At 39.0% G+C, this 19648-nt stretch overlaps 1 protein-coding gene across 8 annotated transcripts in view; it reads right to left on the bottom strand.

Moving 5' to 3' along the window:
- PAPOLA (poly(A) polymerase alpha) overlaps positions 1 to 17951 on the bottom strand; it is a 50225-nt gene extending 32274 nt beyond the window's left edge. For 2 of the 8 annotated variants that reach the window (XM_049828784.1, XM_049828785.1), the window contains exons 1-6: positions 17613 to 17950; positions 6787 to 6957; positions 6087 to 6153; positions 4605 to 4686; positions 3982 to 4091; positions 1326 to 1379 (exon numbers count right to left, since the gene is read on the bottom strand). In XM_049828784.1, the coding sequence (XP_049684741.1) occupies positions 1326 to 1379; positions 3982 to 4091; positions 4605 to 4686; positions 6087 to 6153; positions 6787 to 6957; positions 17613 to 17620 (492 nt within the window). In that variant the 5' untranslated portion in view covers positions 17621 to 17950. Of the gene's footprint in view, positions 1 to 1325; positions 1380 to 3981; positions 4092 to 4604; positions 4687 to 6086; positions 6154 to 6786; positions 6958 to 13631; positions 14576 to 17612 lie in introns of those variants that run through there. The other 6 variants (XM_049828783.1, XM_049828787.1, XM_049828786.1 and 3 more) reach the window with 5 other exon arrangements.
- Between the last annotated feature and the right edge of the window lie 1697 nt (positions 17952 to 19648).

The following is a 19648-nucleotide window of genomic DNA, read 5'->3' as shown; positions in this document are numbered from 1 at the left end:
AAGGAGAGACAACACTAGCTTGAATGTAAAAGAGTGAAAAAACCATGCAAACCCCAGACTAACCAGAGGATGCCTTATGGCAAGTTTCAATATTTAGAACGGATACCTAAGCTATGTAAACAGAAAACAGGTTCTCCAGAAAAATGTTCTTAACACCCAACTAAACATGGATAGTAATAAAATGGCTGACACAGACACAAAGTCACAGGCTAGCTTACTGCATGGCATCACATTTCTCTGCACGTCTCTCTCATTGGGAGAAAATACGTTTCTGCCTAAGTGTCAACTAACACAAATGTCAGTGAAAATACAAATAAGTAAAGCTGGATGGATGAGGGCAAAGGGGGTGGTTTATCTTCCTGATACTCAAAAATCACTAGTACCATAACTAATGACCATTATAACTGCAAGGCAGATATTTAACTCAGACTGGAAGAGAAGGAACTGTGCAGTCTTGCATACAATACCTCAGCTCCTCAAATCATGTCATGTGTCACAAGATTAGCATGGGAATTCTTTCCCCGCTGTGAAGTACCCTTTTTATACTGACCAGTTACTGGATGATATATTGCAGCTACAAGTCTGATGAACTGTGTGTATGAACAGTTCATATGTTTTTGTCTTGTCACCAAGAAAAGATGATAGGTTGACTATAGAAGAGTCTGAGAAAAATTAACAGTGTATCTTTTGAAAGCAGTGTTCCTGTTTTCTTGGCAACTTTTCCCAAAATAGTAGAAATGAAGTTAAGCAAGTTAATCACTCCAAGGCAGATGATACATCAGGCTACAGGCACCAAAACCATTGCTTTGGTTCTGTATTATAGACATCTGACAAGATCAGAACAAAGGGGATACCCAGTTTGCCTTCAGCAGTACATTTTTGAGAGCAGATCAAAGATCACACAACTTCTGACAGCAAAAGGTACTGAAGCAAATCTGAATTAAGGTTTGAACAGTTAATCATTAGCAGCCAAAAAATTATTGAAGCCACATTATTTATGAATATAATTTCTATTAAATGTTAAGACTTAATAATGCCAATACTGGTACTCTACGGGTCAGTAAACTAATCAGTACAACTGGGTAGCCGTGCCTAAAAAAGAACAGGGAGATACTCTGCATGCAGTTTTAAGTACATTAAGAAAGATTTGTTTCAGTCTTAAAGCCCCTCTTAAAATTACACAGCTGAGGACTGTTGCCAAGGACTTGAATATGAACTTAAGAGTCACCTTAATAGCATTCATAGTAATAAATACTACATGAGTTATGGAGATCTTGAAAACTATTTTAACCATGTTCTACCAAAACAAAATAAATGTTCTTTACCTCTATTCCATCAAAACAAAGTTTAATAACTGGGACAAAAGCTTCTTCAACAGCCTGAGGGGAGAAAAGTTACATTTTATTTTCAGTAGAGAGAAGAACATTTACAAGCAATAGCTAGCAGGTCTAAACAATCACAATGAAATACTGTTTACACAGATGCTTTTCTGTTTTCAGGTCAATTTTTGTCAGCAATGTCTTTCTCCACCATTGAGGATTTATGCAGTAAGCACCGATTGACTGTGTGCTACAACAGTCCAGATGTTAATTATAACCCAAACTCATACCAACCAGCTCTGATGATGTTACTTCAAGGTCCAACTGTTTCTCACTACATGTAGGACATGATCAAGCATCTTTTACTCCTCACAGGATCTCTAAGTATTCTAAGGCCAACCTATGGGGATTCTTAGTCTAAGAGTTCTCTTACTTCTGTTGTTTCTGCAGTCAGTTTTTTAGTGAGAAATGACAAGGAGACAACTGTGTAACTATGCAGTCTGACTTCACCTAAACCAGTTGCAAGTTACCACTCTCCAGAGCTTGAGCATCTTTCCTAAATGTTGTCATTAATAAGGTACTCTGACAAACAGCATCCGTGATGAAACTAGGGAACCAGATATCTACTCTGCAATCAGCTAGGAATAACACCTTGTCCTGGTTTCAGCTGGGACAGAGTTAATTTTCTTTCTAGTAGCTGGTATAGTATTATGCCTTGGATTCAGTATGAGAATAATCTTGATAACACACTGATGTTTTCAGTTGTTGCTAAGCAGTTGTTCGACTAAGTCAAGGATTTTCCAGCTTCTCATGCCCAGCCAGCAGGAAGGCTGGAGGGGCACAAGTAGTTGGGAGGGGACACAGCCAGGACAGCTGACCCAAAATGGCCGAAGGGGTATTCCATACCATGTCTAGTGTATGAAGTGGGGGGAGTTGGCGTGGGGGGCAGAAATCACTGCTCAGGAACTAACTGGGCATCAGTCAGCAAGTGGTGAGCAACTGCGTTGTGCATCACTTGTTTGTATATTCCAATCCTTTTATTGGTAACATCACTTTATTATAGTTATTATTAGTTTCTTCCATTCTGTTCCAATTAAGCTGTTCTTATCTCTGCCCTCAAGTTTCACCTTTTTCATTCCGATTCTCTTCCCCATGCAAGTGAGTGAGCAGCTGCATGGTGCTTAGTTGCTGGCCAGGGTTAAACCATGACACACCTTCCTAAACTGAGAATCTTAAGTAAATGCAGACCTGCAGAGCACTGCTTTCATAAAAGTGAAGAACACTGCATACCTCCAAATAAGAAGTGTTAGTAACTGCCAAAGGCTAAACACAGTTCTAAGAGTGTCCCAATTCTTAACAAGAGGAGGAGACAACACTACTCTATGCACGTAACCTTAGTTAAGCTTACCTTAATGTTACTGGTTGGCAGGATGGATCCTAAGCAAAACATGAAGTTCACAAGTCTCTCAGACTCACTCACTAGAGTAACCATTAAGAAAGTCTAGGTTCCCTAAAGATGGAGATGTACAAACTTTCTTAGACCTAGCTGGAATGATTTTGAAGTGTTTTGACACCCTTACCTAAAGGCTATTCACATCACTGCAGAGCTAAACTGAACTGCATACATTGACCTACCTTGATGCTAAATCAACTACATTAGCTTGAGTTAGATAGAATTTATAGCAAAGTTAACTGGAAATTTGAAAAATCAGAATCCCCTTAATTATAGCATGTGGATTTAAAGATTACTAAAAGTGTTCAGATAATAAACCATTCAAAACAGTGCAGCGCATAAAGTATTACCACTGCATGTTTAGACTACCCTGGAAGTTACCAGCTACAGGATGCACAGAGTGGAAGAACGCTGCAGACAGTTCCATTTATTTTAGGGGAGCAAGACTAAACCAAACAATGTTTAAGATTTGACAGCAGCTATCTTCATCACCCCCCCCCCCAAAAAAAAACCACCAAACCCCAAAACAACCCCACCAATTGCAGCAGAGAAAATTTACTCCAAGCCAGCACTAAGATGATTAAAGCTCCCACCAGTTGACCTAGGGAGGCTTGTCATTCAGGTGCAATAGAAACAAAGTACTGTATACCAGTGTGTCTTCCACTCCTATAAGGGCATATCTTCATCTTTCCATGCTAAAAAATCCTGGACAAGCATCTAATAATGAGACACACTGAAAAATGTAACTTCCATTTTCACATGCACAGTTGACAGCCAATATAGAAGGTTTAGTTAATATCAACCACTGCAATTGTTTATATAAGCATGAAATTATAAAAACAGCAGTATAACTGTATGCTTTAAAACCTTCAATAAACACACAGAAGTTTGGTCCTGATCCTTTTCAAGCTAACACATTTGCATCTGCCTGCTGCTAGAGAGGAAGCAGAAATTTTGCAATACTAACACACATGCTAGATCATTCTGCCATCCAGATTTTTAAACAAGCGTCTCTGTTAAGCAGGAACAGAGGAAATTTCGAAGAATCTCTATTTATTTCAACTATGAAGATAGGCTTTGCTGCAGGTAACTAAAAATCTACTGCAAGCCTTAATAGTAAAGTTATATTTACTTATTTAATGCATCATCTTTCACTATTAACTTTTCAGCATCATCAGTTCACCTAGCTGTATCAGGCAGTTCACATACCCTCAGATCTTTTACTTCTTCTTGTTGTTTCAGTTTTTCATAAAACGATGTGAAAAAATCACTTCTTTCCACATGTCTTGGTGCAACACACAGGGCATCAATATCAGCACCTGAAATTGTTTATTAGCACAAGTTACTCACACTTCACACACATGAAATGCCAGCAATAGCCAGAGGTTTTTGGTTTTTTTGAAACTAAACAGGAAAATCTAGCTTCTCTTCCTGTAGAATGGCTTTTCTTTGGGAATACTAAGTAAAACCAAATGGTGGGAAAAAAAATTTCATGACCATTAAGTATACTGAATACATACATACATATACTCTTTTTTCAACAGTGGAACACTTGTAGTTATTTTCAAAGAACAAAACATGAAAATCTAAGTATACAACTTTCTCTATTTTTAAATAATTTCCAACTTTTCCGTCTCTTTCCCAACCCATGACAAAAACATAATATAGGGACTTATTTGTTTTATTTAGAATGAAGACTGGAGATGGCTGACAAAAAAGCTTAAAAAAAATCTAACACCACCTCAAAAGACAGCAAGTTTGTTAAAGTGTGACATTTACAGATACATCATTAGCTCAAACACGAGTTCTTTATAATAAAAAGTAAATGTTACCTTTTGTATGAACCCCTAATCTATAGGATCCAAATGTAAAAATTTTTCCTCCAACATTTTCTATTACAGACTGTGGAAGATTCTAAATGGAGCAAATAAAATTGGTTATTTTATCTTAACAAGTTATAATGACACACACAATTTATTTTAAAACAAAAGGAAAAATACTGCATAATTTATGTTAAGGTGTAGTTACTACTTAAATAATACTCCTAGTATTTACAGAAAAGACAGAGGTATGTTTGCCACCTGAGAACTATTTGTAACATTTCAACTATATTTCAAACTTGGTAATTGTTCCAGCAGTTGTACACTTCAGGTGCAATTGCTTTAAAATATTATGCATATTAAACCCATTTTGCTTAATACTCAGGCATTTTAGATTGACTTTGAAATTGATGATGGATTCCAATTTAGAAGAACAGAAAAATACTATTTATCAATGCTTATTAAATTACTTTCAGACACAAACATACTACATTCTTTAAATAAAAGTTTGGTTTTGGGAGAAGTATTGTGTAAAATTGTTCAGGTACATCTACTGAAGTTCCTAGACTTCTATCCTCAAAAAACTCTAGAATCCACAGTACTGTGGGCAAAGAGAGTCTTACTCTTTTATAACAGGATGCAATGTTACAATCTAAAGACCTACATGAATGGTTACACAGCAAAAGATATAAAAAATAAAAAACTAATTCTTTTGCAATGTATATTGGATTAACTTAAGCAGTTTCCAATCTTACACCAATCAAGATACTCTCAATATTTTGTTTTCAAGGATCAACACATATATAGCAGGGTCATCCCCACCCATAATCTTGTTCGTGTATAAATTCCCATTCCGTAAGAGAAGTGTACGGAAGAAATACAATCCTAAATATACTCAAAGCAAAATAGCTGGAAAAAATAAGGCTTTCACCCCTAAAAAAAGCCACCTCTATCTTTACATTTTTGCAAGTCTATAATCATTCAGAAGGTGTATGTAGGGTTGTGAGGGACTATAACCTGGCAAAAACACTACTATCATTATTGTCTACAGAAGTTAATATTACAGGACTGACATTAAAGAAAAAGACAACAGATCATAAAGCTGCAAGAAGTGCATTTTAAGATCTAGCACGGCTTCACAAAGCCAATCAATCTAAGCATACAATTAACATAGTACTACACGTATGTATTTTGACAAAAAGTCAAGCTATATTTCTACCTAGGGAGAAGCGGGAACAATTGAAAATCAACTATTGCAACTACCGTGACTTTTTGCAATATTTATCAGTTTCTTTCTTTGACAAGGTTCTACTTTGAAGGGGTGATGCAGCATGGAAACAAAAGAAGCTACACAAAGGTGGTATTTTTTTTCCAATTAAATCAAATTTGATCCCCAAATCTAAGACTCATCCCATTTAGACTGCGAACATATTTTTGAATTGTCTTCCTACAGCAGTCTTAGCATGAGCAGTTCCATGTAAAATACATCCATACCTTGCTTTCACTGATTTCCCGTATCCATTCCTTTACCAGGTTATTTAGTTTTCCCAAAATTAGAATCCTATTGATAAAACAGCAGAATCACAGATCATGAACTCGGACCAAACCAGTAGTATTTTTTAAGACCCTGATCATCATTATACAGTACACCAACTACAGTAATACTGCAGATCTAATTACAGATCTTGATACATACATACACTGAAACAAAGTCACTCTTACAACATTCCCACTATTTTTCCCCCTTTAAAGACGTTCAAATAATTTAAGCTCAGAAAATACACAAGCACGCAAGGCCTACGCACATTTTAGGCATATGAATTCTACTCACTTCCAAAATAAAATCTTAATTCATAAAACACATGCACCTAAAAGAACAGTGAGAAGCTGTAGAGAGCAAAAAGCTCTAGAAAGCTTAATAAGGAAAAAAAAAGTATAAGGGCCACTACAACAGAACAGTTATGAAGAAAAAAAAAAGAAAAAATATGCAAAACAGCCTCCAAAATTTAAAGGTAATTTCAATTCATTACTATATTCTGAGGTATTCCTCTTAAGGTGAGAAAAATCAAGCTCAATATTTCATTAGGCTTTTAAGAAAGCATTTGAAAGAACACAAACATGCTTGGGGTTCAATAGTCAACTACATGAATCTCAAGATAGGAGAAAAACAGTGCTAGAGTGAGTGTTTACTCACCTGCGTTGCAGTTCTTCTTCCTCTTCAAATACACCATAAGGTTTTAGGGTTTCGATTAATTTCTGGGTAAGCATGCAGTCAAACTCCTTGGGGGCAGCTAAACTGATAGGTGAGGTAATGCCATAATGCTTCTGTAGTTGCTGTGTTTGTGATCCCTGGGTTGTAACAGGACTAATAAAGGCAATTAGATAAAGTTACTGACAGAAGCAACACAAAAAAAATTCTAAAATTTTAAAATTTAAAATTTTTTCTCAGAGTAACAGACAAGAGACACACTAAGGAAATAAAAAGTTAAGCTTATTGTCAGGATTTGCATCCCAGATCAATCTGTGTTATTAAGGGCAACAATAGAATTACCTTTCTCCAACTCTACATACTGACTGCAGGGTTACAAGCTGGTATGAGACATGATCTTTTACACCAGCTGACTTCACATGCTCAAAACATTCACATAAGGAGGTTTTAGTGTATTTTGAGCCCATCAGCATCATACAGTTAGCTTTCAGCTGACTTCTCTGCTGGCTAACACAACAGGACAGTTAGACGAACAACGTCAGCTAGCTCAATCCATGCTGGCAATATTACATATAGCCTTGCTTCACGGAGGGGTAGGGGGGGAGACAACGGGATGAAAATACCAGGCTTGTGCTAGACTTGGCCCAGCACAAGTACCAATGATGTAACCAGTACCCTTTCCACATCGTCATGTTCCCTCAACATTATGTTTTACTTCATGTAAGTATTTCTCTAAGTAGGAAATTAAGCCTGAAGTAAATCTAACCTAGCACAATGGGTTAAATCTGCAAGGACCTAGTTCACCAGTAAACAGTCCAATTACAAGCCCTCACAGCATCCTTGCCTTGCACTTTTCAAGCTACAGATAGATATGGACCCAAACCTCAGGCACAAGGATGATACATACTCTCAAGTCAATCCCCTGTATTTCAACATCGCAAAAAAAGAAGAGGAGACCACAAAAAAGAATTTCAGCAAATGTTATCGTCATATTGTAAGAACTAATAACAGCCTTCCTAGATGAGCATCCTGGATGAAAAACAGCCGTTCAGTCTTTCATAATGGCCATATATTTCCTTGCGACATTCACATTTAAACAGCCTTATTTTCAGAACAGTTTGAGCTTTAAGGCTAGTAATTCTAAGTGTTTCAAAACTAAACTTGGTCCTGTGTAACATACAAGTGTTTGGATTCAGCGATTACTGCATGCTATACCAGTATAGTTAAAACTTTTTTGAACTGGTACTAACAACAACATTAGCTATTAAAAAAAAATTCTTAACCATATTCAGTATTGTAGAATGAATTATATACTTTAAGATTTAATGTAGCCAAATTTTAAATTTAAGAACACTTAGTCTTGCTCATTATATACTTCACAGGTTAAAAAAAAATAATAGACCACTTAAGTCTTTATTTAAAAAACTCTAAAGGTTACTTACAGCATTAACTACTAGTTTTATATTGATATACAGATAACTTTCCTCTAAGTTACAGATATTATTCTCCCACCTTTGATTTTTGAAAATGACAAATCATTGGTTTTAAGCACACTTAGAAGTTTCTTTTCTGAAACTTGTTACTTTAATTTACCAACCTTTTAAAGACCAGTAAAAACATTATGATCTCACATCAAAATACACATTTCAGAAAACATGTATTATATCAACAGCTATTCAAAAAGCCTTACCAACAATTAAAGCAGGTATTACCTGAAAGTTAAGGCAATGCTTGTGTAGAAGTGTTGTATCTGCATTAAGTTATATTCTTACTACATAAGATTACTCCCTTTCAAAAGTATAAAGTAACGCTTTGTTTAATACCAAATGTATAACTATTATTTTTAACTCACATTATGCATCAATTTTTTTTCCTGAATTCAATTATTCATTCTACCAGGGCAAAAGCTTTATCATCAGTTTGGTCTCCTTCAACTTTCAGAGAGATAAAGTCTAAAGAAAAGAGAATCCTCCATATCAAAAATTCAAGCTGACAGCTTACATGAAACTCCCGTTCTTGGCGAGCGTAACATTCCCCAGTATATTGCTATATTATCAGTGCTTCATGTTTATACATGTTATACAATATTTCCATCATACAAAATGAGAAACAATTTTTCAGGCTAACTACATATTACACGTGCAAAAACTACAGTACAACTTCACATTTACTTCCATAATCTGTTGTCATCATCTCCTCAGGTTTTAATTCCTCATTTCCATGAAGACTAAGTGTTAAAAAAGAACATCTTAAAATTGACAGGAATCAATAAAACCTAATATGATTTTCCTCAAGTTAAACCCATTTAAAAACTATTGTAAGTACTATAATTTGTTTGAAATCAAGAATTCATTGGCAAAGCAAGTTACTCACAAAGCAAGTTCTAGCTTGTTAGCAAAAAGACAAAAATACTAAAAAACCGTACACTAAAAAAAAAGTCAACCCCAAGTAATCATGTCTGGGAACATTATTTGAGATTGCTTCCTTCAGCTAAGAGCTTTTAATCGCCTAATTAAGAATTTGGTAGCAGCTGAACAAATCTTCTAGACCTTAGGGCTTTATGTGTGAATGAATTAAAAAAAGTTGTTCAGATGAATTATATAAAACAGTAAATCAAATTAAGGACAAAGGAAGCTACTAAAACAATTCTTCTCTTTTTTGGGAAAAAAAGATTTTAGGAATGTCAACAAAAATAGTAGCTTCAGCCACTTAGTTGCTACTAAAAAAAGCAGTCAGAAAGCAAAAGGTCTCAATACATAAACATCCTTTGGATACTACAAATATTATTACTTATACCACAAAGCAAGTAGTTAAATTTGAACTACAATTTCTCCCCTTTTGCCAACTGTTAATTTGAAAAAAATAAATTTGCTTTTTAATTTAAGATTTTTCAGTTTATTTTTACAGGTTTTAAAAGCAGTAATACGAAGCAATTGATATTTCAGTTTTGTGTGACCATTTCGTGATGGTCTGACTGTAATTTTCACTCTATCCGTAACTATAAACTGCATCCAATTCAACAGATATTAGACTTTATTTAAAGGGCTGGCAAAACACAGCCTGGTAGATGCTGTTACTAGATTTCAAAAAAAGACTCAATGTCACTCAGACCCAGATTCTGTGAAGCAGACCAGTAAAGTCAGTAATGCTGATGGAGCCCTCTGTCTTCCACCTGCTTGTAAGGGCCATGCTTCACCAATCTGAGAACTAGTAACTTCAAAATAATCCTTCATTTTGCCCCCAAATTTACAATACATAAAACCCAACCAAACACCAGACTGCTTCCCTTATCTAGTGTACAGCATAACCCTGGCAATGCAATGTGCAGGTCTGTCTTCACAAAACACCACGTCAACATGACTTAAACCACTATTTATCTCCAACCCCTACAGGGCCATCAGAGCATGGTCATAAGGCACAAAATAAGCTTTGAAACTGTTCACTAAAAGGACAGCTTTTAACAACCTATCAAATCGATCACCTGATATACATCTTTGGGAACTGTTACACAAAAACAGTTACAGTTTTTACAGTTACTGCTTTTATATTCATGTATTTTATAAGAATGAAATAAGGATGTCAACAGCACAGGACCTTCCTACACAAATATTTTGCCTGTGTTTGAAGGCTGAGGAGTCAATAAGAACACTTTCACTGGGATGGTATGTAACACTTCCCAGCACAGCTGCCTTCTAGAAGTTTTTACAACTTCAGAAGACACAATGAAGCTTACATTTTAACATATATTAGTATTGAAGGGAATTTAGCTTATTTCCAGCTGAAAACATTTAAACTGAAGCTCAGCTGTTTACACCTGTTGAAGTTAAGGCTATTCTAAGGCTTTTGTAGCACACCAAAAGATCATTAGAAACATGCCTTCATAAAATGATAGAAAAAATGGTATTTGGCAAGAAAGTTTGTTAAACTCATTTAAGGATGCAATAAACAACTAAGTATATCCTCTCCGCAGCCCCTGCATCCCGTAACACCAAGAAACTTCAAATAAAGCATTTGCTAGCTGCTTTTTAAATGAAAAGTAAATTACCACTGAGAAATAAACTTCAAGTAGTCATTCTTCCAACTTTAATGCTGTATTTACATGTTACATTTTAGCCAGAAAATGCTAATGATCAACACTCCTAGACTTACCTTTTACTTTTTCCTAAAACCATGAAGATCACACTCTACTCCAGTATCTTCCCTCTTGAAAAGACATATGGACATTCTAGTTTCTATATGTGACATGTCATGATATGTCACTTTTGGAATCCCTTAGTTTAAACTACCAAATTTATTCAAAGAGAAAGGACAGGTAAATATCAACCCTAATCTTTTACCTGAGAGGATTAAGGAAGTTAAGGCCTTGGGGGGAGTCAATACCTTGGTGGTATGTCAAATCTGCTAGTCATTTTAGTTAAGCATTAACAAAAACCAAAGAGTATTGAACAGCAACAGAAGGTCCCATCCCAGCTACTCAATCTTGACAACAGCAGAGGCAGATTTGGCAGACCTTGTCAAGGTCTGACACTCAACTCAAAACATGTTTAGGACTTGCTTTTTTTAAAAAAAAAGCAAGACAGCCACAAAGCTTTTCTTTTTAAGATCACAAAGAAAATTAAGATACAGTCTGGGGCTTTTTTGTTTATTTGTTTCTTGTCAACCTCATATACACATGAAGATCTTGCTCTCACTCTGCTATGAGTATGAGCTACCTGTCAGTAGCACAAGTATGAAATAAAGCTGCAAAAAAATGACAGAGTTAAATTTAACACACTATTGTTGTAGCTCTGTTTTGACCTGAATTTTTGAAGAGTGTATGCTGACAATTTAAACTATCTGCAAACTGAGCAACAGCTACAGTGGTTTAATTCTGAAGTATTATGATCCAATATTTCATATCCAAATATGAACTAATTTTGACTCTCAGAGAAATGCCCATGTACTTTTTCCCCCCCATATAAAAACACAAACACACACAAAGTTCTAGTCTGTACTAAGCTGGCAGCAGTACAGGTAAATGACTTTTTCTTCAGAACCCAAAATTTTGGTAGGCAGTATCTTCTTATATTGTTATCAATAACTACTGAATTAAAAAGAACAGACCCTGGTAATATGGCCACTGCTAAAACCATTTTACAACAGAGTGCAGAAGTGGAAGAAAAAAAACACAAACCAAAACCAAAACCAACAAATAAAGCTTGTAAGAGGCTTTACAGTTACCAGAGCTGTACACCTTTGAACTCCTTCAAATGGAAGTGACTAGACATTGTTCTAAGGTAGAGGGGGGAAGATTGTGAGATAAGGGAAAAAAAACTTGACAATGCATCTTGTAAAGATCAGGTTACAGCCTGAACACTAATCCACATAAAGCGAAAATAGACTTAGAGCAAATACAGGTGTATCTATACACATACAGTTATGTATGTACTGCCACATACATAACTAAGAATTAGATACAAATTCAAAGTACTGTACTACTGTTTTCTTCTACAACACTGGAACCTCTCTCCATCCTCAGAAGAAACAAGAATCCTGTCACTAACTTCCTATTCAAGCATTTTTTGTATTTAACCCTCCTCTTACCTCAACCTGAAAACCCCTGTCATTCTATGCACTTTTTCCTCTTCACTTCCTGGTACTCTACCTCAGTTCTACTGGTGATATTTTTATCATATTATTCAAGTTAAAATTTTATGCTTCTTATTACAAACAAAATACAGCTGCAATCAGCACCACATTATCTAAGCATCACATTCCTGAAATTTGGGATGCTTCATAGAAATGAAAGACAACACACAAACAACTGAAATCTTAAAAACAGATGCCATAATATTTAACAAATTATAACAGTTTGAGTCCCATGTAAGTTTAAAACTCACCCCTGATCCACCCTGAAACAGATCTCAACCACCCAAGATCTAACTCATCTAAATGTGTGTCAGGTGCATGCAAAAATCCCTTCCAGCTTTTGGCTATGAAGCCTTAATTTTGCCAGAAGTCATGTAACCCCTTTCATGTATCACTGAACCTCAGCTGAGGATTAAGTAGACAGATATGAGCAGTAAGGCCAGCACTAGTGAAGCAAAGGAAACAGCAGGCTGTTAAGTGTCTTAAAATAGTGCCAACAACCCACAGAATGTTAACTTTAAACTTTTAACTTCAAGTCAGGACCTTTGGCTCATTCAGTCTTGCCTCCAGATACCAAAACAAAATACACAACTTAAGGAAGCTCAGTGACTATCCCCTCTTCTTTATTTGCCTCTACTGATTACCTCAGTAAGACTCAGTCTTTCTTATACACTGATGTAAATCACCCAAGTCAGATTCCTGAAGCAATACTGGTCATCACACCATCTGGTCAATCAGTTGGAGCTAAATTCATAAAGCTCAAGCTCCACTGTGTCAGATTTCAGAGGAAGTGCTTTGAGAGGGTTTGTTTGCTTGTTTTGAAGCCTCCTCCAACAAGGACTGACTTTGGCAATTTCAGACAGAGTAGTTTCTGGCTTAATGTCAACGCTGTCACTCCATACAAAATTTCAGAAATCTAGGCAGGAAGTCTTAATGAAGTCTGTGCAAATCAGTTACCGGGGAACATATGTTTTAAATGGTTAAGACAATCCAGCTGTCCTTCCTGAACAGAAGTTTTAATATCTAGCAGAAAAATGTTGGGTCATTTAGACCATGAATTAAGTTTTCAACTGTCAGTATGAGATGTTCAAGACACCCCAAACAGATTTGAGCATGGTATTGGAGGAGCAATGACAACAGACCTATGGAAGAAGAGACTCATCTATAGCAAAAGAAAGAACATTCGTACACGTTCTGCTAACCTTTGACTCAATCCTTTGTTCTCTCTGGTTCTTCCATTTGTACAGAAGAACAGTGAAGGTAGCATGTCCAAACACACACCCATCCACAACAGTTGCAGAAGTTTCTCAGCTTTAAACAAAAGAAATTTCTACTGAACTTTGCAGGCAGCACTTGAACCAAAAATTAGGTTTATTGCTATTCTGGAGAAAAAAACCCAACCTCCAGAGGTAGCAATTTAAGAAATTCAGTAGGGCTGAATCAAAAGATATCAGGAAGTATCAAACCAAGAACTAAGAATCCCATGAAGTGTTTCACTGTAGGAGATTAATTTGTCTCAGCAGTGAATTCTGCTCAGTAGTTCTGTGCAGTACCTCCATGTTAACAGGTATAAACTTTTTGGAGTGACATTAGAAGACTGAAAGCTACTGCAAAACCACAGATACTTGCCATCCAGTTCCTCTGTACTACATTAACAAATTAATCCTCAGTATAGATTTTTATATTAATTTCTTCTTGATTAATAAAGCTATCACTTTAAATTAAGGCAATTGTTCTTCTAAAGTAGGTTCTGTGCTTTGCAAAGTTAGGAATAATTTAATTCCTTCCATAACAGTCTATAAAAACCTGAGCGCTCTCTGTTCAGAAGCATACTATTTATCCACTCCCAATCAGTACAAGCCATTTTAAATACAGTGCTGTACTACTCCTGGCATACAAGTTGACAGTCACTAATTAAAAGTCAAAAAAACAATGACTTTGCATACGTCTAAAGCAAAGTTCAGTGAAAGAAACTATATAAAAAGTCTTACTTCAGAAGTGAGAATAAGCTTGACTGTCTACAATAATGACTGAAAAAATAAAAATAACAACATTCCAAAACTCTAATATGAAAGTTAGCAATACCAACAATAGTTAAAATTTATAGCACTTATGGCACTTTTAAGTGTTCAAATATATGACTTAACGCACTCTTCCACTTCTGGTTTTTTTTTAAAAAAAAAAGTCTTTTGCAACAATTGCAGCAGTTATGGAAGTTCAGCAAAGAAGCTGTAAGCACAATAATATCAGTAGCTTAACAAGAAACAGATTCATGGTGCTATTGCTCTATTTCTCTATTTGGAGGGTCAGAAAGGCCCACATTACATAAAAAGACTACATCAATTCACATAAACATAGCTGCTGCTTCACTGAGTCAGTGGCCTTTCTGCATAATACCTAGCCTTAACTGAAACATATGAACAGCTTAGGGAGCTTCATTTCTCCCTAGCATCTTATATTTCAGATGATGCAGGAATAGTCTGTACCTAACAGTTCACTAAAATGTATCTTTATAATAAGGGAAATAGTCACCTTTGTTTCTAACCAGCTTTTTTGAACAACTGAAAGTTAAGGAGTTTTCTCATATACATCTGCAATTTCTTCACACAAGAGATTAATGAGAATCATTAACAAAAATCACCTAAGTTCCCAGAATAAATTTAGTATTTTTTAAACATTAAAAGGCTTTTGCAAATGCCAGCTATCAACATCAGCAGAACACGAATTTGTTCTCTTATTACTGATGTGCCTTGTACATAAATAATTTGTTTGCTTTCATAGTTTTGTACCATACTGCTAAGAGAAATACACACACAGCGCAGTATCAACAACACTGTACACCTGTTGAGACCTCTGAACTAATGATTTCAAGTAAAAAGTGATGACAGTCTCTGGTTGTATAGGAGATCAGCTCTGACTAGGCCTGTCAATTGTAACCACCACCCTGAAAAATGAAGTTGAAAGGATGTCTTGAAAGGTCAGGACAAAAAAAAAACCCCAAACCAAAAACAAAACCACGTGTATTTTGTTTGTCATCTTGAAAATTTGGCAGTGACATAGGGTTGTTCTACTCTCACTCAAAAAGATTATCATCCAAAAGCACGAAACCATCAACTGGAAAGAACTATACAGAAAAGGAACTTCCTAAGCTCACCTTTTTTTTTTTTTCTCCCCCCCTCTAAACTTAAGTCAGAGGTATCACTTCATAAACTCAAGAATTAACATTACTAGCATTGCAACTTACTAGCATTACGATGTTCACTTTGAAGTCTGGACTGAATAATACAAACTCAATCACTCCAAACATACAAATGACAGAACAAATGCAGAATCTGAGAAAGCTTTGCTTTTCCTAACTAAAACAAACCTCCTGTATAAGTGAAGTTGCCAAGTAATGTTTATACTGAAAAGAGTAATATATTAGTGCAAATATAACTATGTAGTGTTATTTAAGAGCTTCTAGTTAAAGTATCACAAACACCTACATTAAGAAAAATTATCAAGTCGTTCGAAACTTGTCAGAGTTGAAGATCGCTATTATTACAAGTTATAGAAGTAGCCCAAACTTTAAAATGTTGTTATTAAGCATTTGGAATTTACGTAGTCACAATAAAATAAACTAAGAATGAAAGCAGGCAGAATAAACACCCTCCCATTTTCCTGAGGCCAACTTCAAAGCTGGTTTCTGGTAATTTTTCATTGCCGTAATGAACATGTACAAAACTTATCTATAAAGACATTGGAGCCTCATTATACAAGCATTAGAAACTACTGGCCATAACCATTTTCCTTTCTTCATTCACCCACGGTTTTTCCTGCCATAAACTCTTCCAGTTAAGTTCATCTCACGTTATCTACTCCACGACTAACTTAGCAGTGTTCTAGACTGAATAAAACAAGCACAACAGGCAAGCACGGTTATTCTTCACATAAAGTTTACACATTGAAAACAATACTGAATAATCCTAAATAATAATAGCGAAACAATAGTGAATCATCCCAAATTCTCTGTATTTCTCCCTCAATAGAAAAAACAAACAAAAAGACCCGCAAAAAAATCCGGAACCTAGCATATAAACGTGCCTTATTCTTAAAAGCCGTTTGATGACCTACCCATCATCGGTTCCCTCAACTTATTTATATAGGATACTAAAATACTGACATTATGGACTACGGAACTGAGGAGCAGGAAGTTTTGTCATCTCAACCGGGAGCCGTCAAAACGTCAGCGAGGTAAAAAAAAAAAAAAAAAAAGGAAGGAAAAAAAAAAAGGACAGAAAAAACAAAAGCAAGCAGCAGGGGGTGGGGTGAAGGAAATCGGCGAAGAAACCGGGATGAAATTATGTCCCACTTCGTTATTCGTGACTACCAGCAGGGTTACAGCACGGCAGGTCCAAAGCCCAAGGCCCACTCTTCCAGCGAGAAAGCCCCCCGGCTCCCCGGCGGCGGGCGGGGGGGGTGTCGTGCGGGACCGCCCTCCGCTCCCGCCGGCCGGGGGCGCTGCCCGGGCGGTCCGGCGGCGGGCTCCCCTCGGGGCCACCCAGGAGCGGGTGAATTCTGCAAGGACAGCGGGCTCAGCTCGGGTCGCCTGCTAGGACCGGCGCCTGCGTCTCTCCTGCCCCCGGAACGAGGAAAAACGGTTCGCGCCGCCACCGGCGGAGAGGCTTTGTCGGGACTCTGGGGAGAAAAAGAGCTTCGCCTTTCGCGGCCGGGGCCAGAAAAGGATAAACATGCGGCACTTCGCCACTTCGTATGGCCCGACTGAACAGCGGGTCGAAGAAAGCCGCCGCAGACATTCGCCCCGCGGCCGCCTGGCCCCTCACGCTTGCCGCTAGTAGATCGCGAAGGAGACGACGACAACAGCAACAACGTAAAAGCCACATCAGCATCTCCTCCGGGACTCATAGCGATAGGGGGGGGGGACGGGGAGGCGGGGGACGGACACATGAAAGCAAGCGAACAGGTCCTCGCGGTGGGCGGAAAGCGGCAGCGGATCCACAGCCCCTCACACTGCGGCACCGGAAGAGCCCGGGACCGGAGCGGGGACAGGCGGGAGGGGGAAGGGCGAGAGCCAGCAGAAAGGCCCCAGGCGGGCAGGGAGCACGGGGCACTGCGAGGAGAGCGCCGAGTAAGGGCCGGCAACGCACAGGCCTCCAAAACACTCCGCGAGCTTTCCAACTTACAACGGCATCGTCTCTCCGGCCCCTCCTCCTCCTCCTCCTCCGCCGCCGCCGCCGCCACCACCACCGCGTCGTCCCCTTCTCCCTCCTCCTCTTCTTCGTCCTCCCCCACCACTGCCGCCTCCGGACCGGTCACTCGTCCCGCCAGCAAGCGGGAACCGCGACCATGGTACAGGCCGGGGTCAGGCCTTAGAGGGAGGAAAAAGCCGCTCGCTAGGCCCGGCCGCCGCCGCTTCACTTTCCTCTTCCCCTCCGGCCTTCTAACATGGCGCCCAGACGCTACCACAGCAACGTTCTAGACCGAGGGGGGGCCTGACGCAGCGGCGCGGCCACCCCCGCACGCCGCGCACGCTAGCTCGCCCGCGCATGCTCAGACGGCCGGGAGGCCGAAGGGCATCCTGGGGGCTGTAGTTCCGGGCGGGGGGGGCGAGCCGGAGTTTGAAAACAAAGCGCCAACGGCTGCGAGGTGGTGCGTGCGTGTGGCCAGGCGCGGCGCGGCGGCGCCTGCCTCTGGCGCGGCCGGGTTGGTCCCGAGCGAGGCCGGAGGCGACCGGGGCGTCCCGGCGGGGGCGGCGGAGCCCAGCCGGCCGGGGGAGGGGCCGCGGCTCGGGGCCGCCGGGAAGGGCTCGGCGTACCTGACGGTGCGTCTGGGCGCTGGGGGGGGGCGTTCCTAGCGAGGGAAAGCGCGGACGTCCATTGCCTCGGGAAGTAAGGCGGCGGGAGCGCTCTCGCGTAACCCCAGCAAGCCGCCCAAAGGGTCTCGACGTCGGCCCGCTCCGGGGCAGCGGCTGGCTGGCTGGCTGGCTGCAGGCGGGAGGTCGGCGGGGAGCGGGGCGGCCGCGGCCAGCGCTGCCCTCCGTTCGGGGGGTGCGGGCGTCCCGGCCCCCAGCGACAGCCCCTGCGAAGGCTCGGCGGGGTTGGTAATGGGCCCCCCCTCTGTGCCTCTGAGAAATGAAGGGTTTCCGTTCCAAGCTAGCCCCGTGCGTATCTTTTGTTACCTGCATCAGGCTCATTTTGGGTTGTATGTCCCACACAGAGCAGAGAGAGCTTTTAATAATAACTGGTTTTGAAAGGTCTGCCTGTAATAGACTGCGTAAATTTCAGAAGACTTAAAGAAAAAAAAAGATCACTCTCTTTACAGAGCAGCTCAAAAGTTTATTCTTAGAAAGAAGTGAATGTATTACAGCAACTCTACACAAGAAAAACCCTGTTCTATCTCCTCTTTTAGCGTCCTGTTTTCATCTTTACTCTGAAAAATAGGACTCTCGAACTAAAAATTTCTCTAAAATTACCGATTATTTCATCTTGATAAATTGTAGCTTGGATTGGCAGCATATAGAAATCTGTTTATCTGGAGTAGGAGATGAGAGTTCTGAACTCTGTTCCTGGCTATCACCACTAACTTGGCTGTGTGAAAACAGATGAGATTGTTTCTCTGTAAAAATATATCTGAATAAGAACATTGGGCATTAATACATCTGCAATTCTAATACTAAAAGTAATAAAAAAGTGTAAAATGTTTCTATATCACCATTCTTTCAGTTATTCCTCTTCCCCCCCCCAACCCCTTCTCCCAAATAGTCCTTGGTTTCTCTTTTGACAAAATCCTGTATGTGTTTGACACCAAAAATGCTATCAGTTCCAGCTCAGTCAGCATAGATATTTAAAGTTCCTGTGAGAGGTGTATGAAGTCAATAAAAAAGGGAATGACAGCCATATGCTGGAAAGTTTAGATTGATAAAAAACATGGATCAATTATTGAATGATGAAGAGAATTAAATGAGAACTATACCCATTTATTTGATACCACAGAACATCCAGGTTTTATGACATACCTATGCTAGGAACAGTTTACCAGTCAGTCTTAAGCACAGCACAAGAAGACCAGGTTGCGTGGCTTTTTGCCTCTTGGTAGCTGCAAGGGGAAATGAGAGAGCTTGCTGCTTCTATTTATTTCCATTTTCAGTGAAAACACTTTTCTTTTTTTTTTCTTTTTTTTTCAAGAAAAGTTTTCCTCAGGCTAGCTGCTTACATCTGCT

This window comes from Accipiter gentilis, chromosome 25 (assembly GCF_929443795.1).
Source record: "Accipiter gentilis chromosome 25, bAccGen1.1, whole genome shotgun sequence".
NCBI classification, from domain to species: domain Eukaryota; kingdom Metazoa; phylum Chordata; class Aves; order Accipitriformes; family Accipitridae; genus Astur; species Astur gentilis.
Note: the sequence above shows the minus strand (reverse complement) of the source record. Positions and strands in the feature narration are given on the sequence as shown.